The sequence below is a fragment of the Phyllostomus discolor genome, chromosome 8 (assembly GCF_004126475.2).
Source record: "Phyllostomus discolor isolate MPI-MPIP mPhyDis1 chromosome 8, mPhyDis1.pri.v3, whole genome shotgun sequence".
NCBI classification, from domain to species: domain Eukaryota; kingdom Metazoa; phylum Chordata; class Mammalia; order Chiroptera; family Phyllostomidae; genus Phyllostomus; species Phyllostomus discolor.
In genome coordinates, this window is record NC_040910.2 from 33,293,691 (window position 1) to 33,299,690 (window position 6,000).

Consider the following 6,000-nt stretch of genomic DNA (forward strand, 5'->3'; position numbering starts at 1 on the left):
GGTCACTGGCACAACTTTCTGAGAGGGTTTCTGGTAGAATGGAGAGGATAGGACCCCTGGATCTCTCATGGGGGAGGAAATGCTGTTCAGACTTCAAGGAAGATGGCAGGTGTCTTCTTCCACCCCTGAACCACACAACTGAGTCTGACTCCAGAACCCAGAGTTTGGGTCTTTTGGAAACCAGAAAAGTATTTCCATGGCTCTCCCATGAGGGGGAAGCACTAGCTTGGTTCCCAGGGAAGTATTTGGAATGACCATGCCCTAAAGTCAGTCTCTGATACTCCATGATTCTGCCTATATTTCTGACTCCTCATCAGGGGTTAAGATGCAGGTTGGAGGAAAAAATAAATTGAAAAGATGCCAGGTGGGGTGAGCAGAATTCCAGAGAATAGGGACAAGCTGTATCCCAGAGAGTGGAATAAATTGTTTTGCCCATAGTAGGGGCTTGCTCCTCTCAGGAAAATGGCTGCTGCAGTATTGGGTGATGTCCCGGCACAGGGGTCCCAGCAACCACCCCCCAACCTCCCCCAGTGCTCCCTACTCCAGACTCTCCTCAGGCTACTCTAGTCCACGCCACCGTCTCTTCACCAGACCCCAAGGTGAATGGCTGCAAATGAAAAATCTGTGCTTTGGCCCCTTAAAAAAAATAGTGGCTTTGTCTCCAGAGGGCTCTGTCTCTCCCGGAAAGACAGAAGTCCCGTGGCCTTTCACCGCCGGATGCTATGAGGGCAGCTGATTCCAGCCCTGGCCGCCCAGCAAGAAAGCCCAGCCTGGGGTCCCGACTTCACTCCTCTCAGGCAGAAGCTCCCACGGCCACGCCGTAAGCTCAGCCTGCCACCCCTGGGAATGGGCCGGCCCCTTTCGCACCTCCACTCTTCCTACTGGTCTCAAGGTGGTTTCTGCTCGCCCTTGGTTAAAAGTCTCCTCTTCAGGTAGTCTTCAACTGGTTACTTCAGATAGCTGTTTCCTTCTTTTTTTTTTTTTACTTCTCGTTTGGTTCTGGGAGGAGCCGTGAGAAAGATCCTCCTACTCTGCTGCCATCTTGTGACCCCCCCCCCACAACAAAGAACATTTTGATGGTTGCCAGATGGGAGGGGGTTGGGTGAAAAAAGCAAAGGGATTAAAAAGGTACAAATTGGTAGTAACAGAATAGCCATTGGGATATAAAGTACAGCACATCAATAATATTCTAATAACTTTGTATGGTGTCATATGAGTACAAGATTTATTGGGATGGTTACTTAGTAAGTTATGTAAGATCTAATCACTGAGGTGTACACCTGAAACTAATATAATATTGTTTGTCAATCATAATTGAAAAATAAAAGTGGTTTCAAAATAATAATGGTAGAAAAAGAAAATTGAAAGAAAAAACTATATATTATGTATACCAAATCAATATGTAAAAGAGACTCCCTCTTAAAACATATGTTTACCTCTCCATTAAAACTTCCTGTTTTATACATTTATTGTGAAAATGTTCACACATGTTCAGGTATTTAAAGAACAGTGTCATGACTTCCGGCAAGATGGAGGAATAGGTGGACGCACCGTGCCTCCTCGCACAACCAAGATTAGAAAACCAATAATTTACAACAATAATTTACTATCAGAATAACACCCAGATCCGGCAGAGGATTTATCTGAATGGAGGTCGGGCAGCCAAGAAGTTGAAGTAGATGCATTCATCCGGACTGGTAGAAGACGAGCCGGCGGGTGTGGGGCTGGCTCGGGTCGGCAGCATGCGGAGGTCGGGAGAAGGTTTGGCGCGAGATCGGCGCAAAAGCCATCCAGCGCGCAAGAAGGCAGCGGTGATCCCTGAGTATGCAAGCTGTGGCTGGCAGACCCAGAGGGGTAGCGATTGTGGACCAGGGCAGAACTCGCGGCCCAGAAGCCCAGACAAGGGTCTGAGTCCAGGGGAACAGAACTACCGCCATTGTTTTCTCCCGCCCCGCCCCCACATATAACGTCACAATCTAGCGACTGGGGTGCCCAGCCCCGGTGAGCACCTAAGGCTCTGCCCCCCACCGTAACAAGAGCAACCAGACCGGGAAAAAAAAAAAAAAAAAGGAGAGACAGGGGGAAAAAACAAAAAACTATGTTTTCAACAGAGCAGATCAGTCCCCCAGGACTGATCCTTTTGAGCGACCAAGAACTAGCCAATCTATCAGATGCGCAGTTCAAAACACTGGTGATCAGAAAGCTCACGGAACTGGTTGATTTTGGATGAAATGTAGATGAAAGGATGCAGATTACCATAAAACAGATGCAGGAAGACACGAGGAGGAGAGCCAATAGTGAAAGGAAGGAATATGAGTCTCAAAACAATACAGTGGACCAGAAGGAAGATAGAATCAACCAAGCAGGAAAGCATGATGAAATAAGAATTCAAAAAATTGAGGAAAAGATTAAGAGCATCCAAGACACCTTTAAACATTCCAATATCCGAATTATAGGGGTACCAGAATCGGAAGGGGAAAAGCAACAGATTGAGCACATATTTGAACAAATAATAAAGGAGAACTTCCCCAATCTGGCAAAGGGAACAATCTTCCAAGAAATCCAAGAAGCTCAGAGAGCCCCAAAGAAGCTGGACCCAAGAAGAAACACACCAAGGTACATCATCATTACATTAGCCAAGGTAAAAACGAAGGAGAGAATCCTAGAAGCAGCAAGAGGTAAGGGGACAGTCACCTACAAAGGAGTTCCCATCAGACTGTCAGCTGATTTCTCCAAAGAGACCTTACAGGCAAGAAGGGGCTGGAAAGAAATATTCCAAGTCATGAAAGACAAGGACCTACATCCCAGATTGCTCTATCCAGCAAAGCTTTCATTTAGAATGGAAGGGCAGATAAAGTGCTTCTCACATAAGGTCAAGTAAAAGGAGTTCATCATCACCAAGCCCTTATTTTATGAAATGCTAAAGGGACTTATCTAAGAAAAGAAGATAAAGAAAAAACATGTATAGTAAAAGGACAGCAAACTCACAAATATTAACAACCACACCTAAAGCAAAACCAAAAGAAACTAAGTAAACAATTAGAACAGGAACAGAACCACAGAAATGGAGATCACATGGAGGGTTAGCAGCAGGGGGGTGGGAGGAGGAGAGAGGGGGAAAAGGTATAGAGAATAAGTAGCATAGAATGTAGATTGAAAATAGATAGGGGGAGGGCAAGAATAGTATGGGAAATGTAGAAACTAAAGAACTCATAAGTATGACACATGGACATGAACTAAAGGGGGAAATGTGGGTGGGAGGGGGGGTAAAGGGTGGAGGGGAGAGAAGGGGGGAAATGGGACAACTGTAATAGCATAATCAATAAAATATATTAAAAAAAAATAAAATAAAATAAAGAACAGTGTCATTAATCACTATGCGCCATTCATCTAGGTTCAAAAAGTGTCAGTCTATGACTAATCACCAGTTTTCATACACCCACAGTCTCACACTGTCTTACCATTCCATAAGGGCAAATGCATGCAGTATTCTGAGTCATGTCTTAAGCCAAACGCTAAACCATTTTAATCTGTATGTTTTTCTTCCCCTTCCACCTTGGCCTGTTCAAAACCCCTACCCCATCTATACTCTTCTTTTTATTTTCTCTTTTAGTGTGCTACTCTGATGGTGCGACTTTGCCAGAGAACAGATTTTAAGTCAGTGCTTAAATACCCAGCTCAGAGAGACAACACAGAACAGTGACACTTCCTCCCATCATATTTTGTTCTCACCAATGGCTGTATATGGTGGCTCCATAATGGCCGTGGGTGAGGACCTGGTGCATGTAAGGAACACTGTCCTGCCACTGTGGCTGGGGGTGTTTCTGTTCCTATACCAATGGTCCCAGGTTGGGCACTCCCAAAGCCATGGTCCTCTGGGGGTGGTGGTTCCACTGAAGGTAATAGTCATCAGTCTGGGCATGAAACCTGGAGGCTGGCTCTCTTACAGTATGCATTTTGGGGGCCAGAAACATATTGTCCACATGAAGGTCAATAACTATTTGCTATCCAGACACCTTCAAGTGTTCAGCTACACAAACCAGGGTGCCCTCCTTCTGGAACAGCCTTTCATCCAGAATGACTGCTACTATCAAGGCTATGTGGAGGGGGACCCAGAATCCATGGTGACCCTCTGTACCTGTTTGGGGGGTTTCCAAGGAACATTACAGACAAATGACGTTGTGTATGAAATAGAGCCCAAGAGGCATTCTACCACGTTTGAACATCTCATATACAAGGTGGACAGGAAGGAGACACAATTCCCACCCATGAGGTGTGGATTGGCAGATGAAGAAATAGCTCAACAATTGAAGTCTCAAGAGACCGTTAATTTCACCCTGATGCAGAGTGGGTATGAAGGCTGGTGGACCCACAAGCGGTTTCTTGAGCTGGCAGTGGTGGTGGACCACAACAACACATGCATCGTGAAAGTAATACCACAAAAGTGCAGTGTGAAGTATTCCTTGTTGTCAATGAAGTTGATAACTTCTTGAGCTCACTGGATGTTGATGTGGTTTTAATGGGAATTGAGGTCTCGAATGCAAGAAACCTCCTTCCAGTAAATAACATAAGTGATCTCTTGGTGGGATTTTGCAGGTGGAAGAAAAACAGCTTTAATAACTGCTTAATCCATGATGTTGCACATGTTTTTGTAAAGCAGCACTATGGTATTTCTGTGGGCTTAGCCTATGTTGGAGGAGGATGTAACTTTCATTTTAACTGTGGAGTTGATAGTTTCATATATGATGATGTGCATGATTTTGCATATATTGTGTCACATGAAATTGGTCATAATTTGGGTATGGAACATGATGCCGACACCTGTAAATGTAGGCATCCAGTCTGCATAATGTATCTATCAAAGTAGATACAACTAGGTTCAGCAACTGCAGTTATGCTGACTTCATGAACACCATTGCAAAATGAAATTGTTTGTACATTTTATCAAATACAGGGAACATCTTCACAGTTACACAGTGTGGAAACAGTGTGGTTGAAGGAGGAAAAGAGTGTGACTGTGGCACTTCACAGTTATGTTTAAAGGATCCCTGTTGTCAATTAAGTTGCACCCTGAGATTGGGGGCTGCCTGTGCTTTTGGGCTTTGTTGCCAAGACTGCCAGATCCTGCCAACAGGCACAGTGTGTAGACAACAGGAAAACACATGTGATCTCCCAGAGTGGTGCAATGGGACATCCAACCATTGTCCAGAAGATGTGTATGTGCAGGATGGGTTCCCATGAGAGGATGGTGGCTACTGCTATGAGAAGAGATGCAATAACCGTGAAGAACAGTGTAGGAACATTTTCGGCAAAGAGGCCAAGAGTGCCAATCAGAGTTGCTACACCAAAATGAACACCCGTGGTGAACGATTTGGGAACTGTGGTATCCGTGGTGCTGAATACGTGCGGTGTAACATGTCAGATGTCCTATGTGGGAGGGTGCAGTGTGAGAATGTGACAGAAATTCCCCTTCTGAGAGATCATTCTACTGTGCATTGGACTCGCTTCAATGACATCACCTGCTGGGGTACCGACTACCACTTGGGGATGGCCACTCCTGACATTGGTGATGTGAAAGATGGTACAGAGTGTGGTGCAGACCATGTGTGCATCAAAAGGAAGTGTGTCCATCTGTCCCTCCTGGTAACTGGGTGTTCACCTGAGACCTGCAATATGAACGGGGTCTGCAACAACAGAAACAACTGCCACTGCAACCGTGAGTGGGACCCTCCCACCTGCCAGCAAAAGGGCTATGGGGGAAGTATCGACAGTGGCCCACCTCCTGGGAGAAACACTGACAAAATGAGGGGAAAAAAGATGTACCTGATAGAACTTTGGCTGATTAATCTTGTTCTTGTATCATGCTTGTTAATCTTGGGTTTTATGAAATTCAAAAGAACACATAATAATGAAGAGCCAAATGTTCCATCTTCAACTGAAACAGAGCAAAATGTTCCACCTTCATGTGTAAGAAGAGCAAAATGTCAAGCCTTTACCTAA

General features: G+C 45.0%; 1 protein-coding gene across 1 annotated transcript; it reads left to right on the top strand.

Annotated features, from left to right (window-relative positions):
- Positions 1–3,734: 3,734 nt before the first annotated feature.
- On the top strand, positions 3,735–6,000 carry LOC114503598 (disintegrin and metalloproteinase domain-containing protein 20-like). The gene is given in 3 exon segments (XM_028521253.1): positions 3,735–4,407; positions 4,410–4,853; positions 4,856–6,000. Coding segments are annotated over 3 exon segments (2,262 nt in total).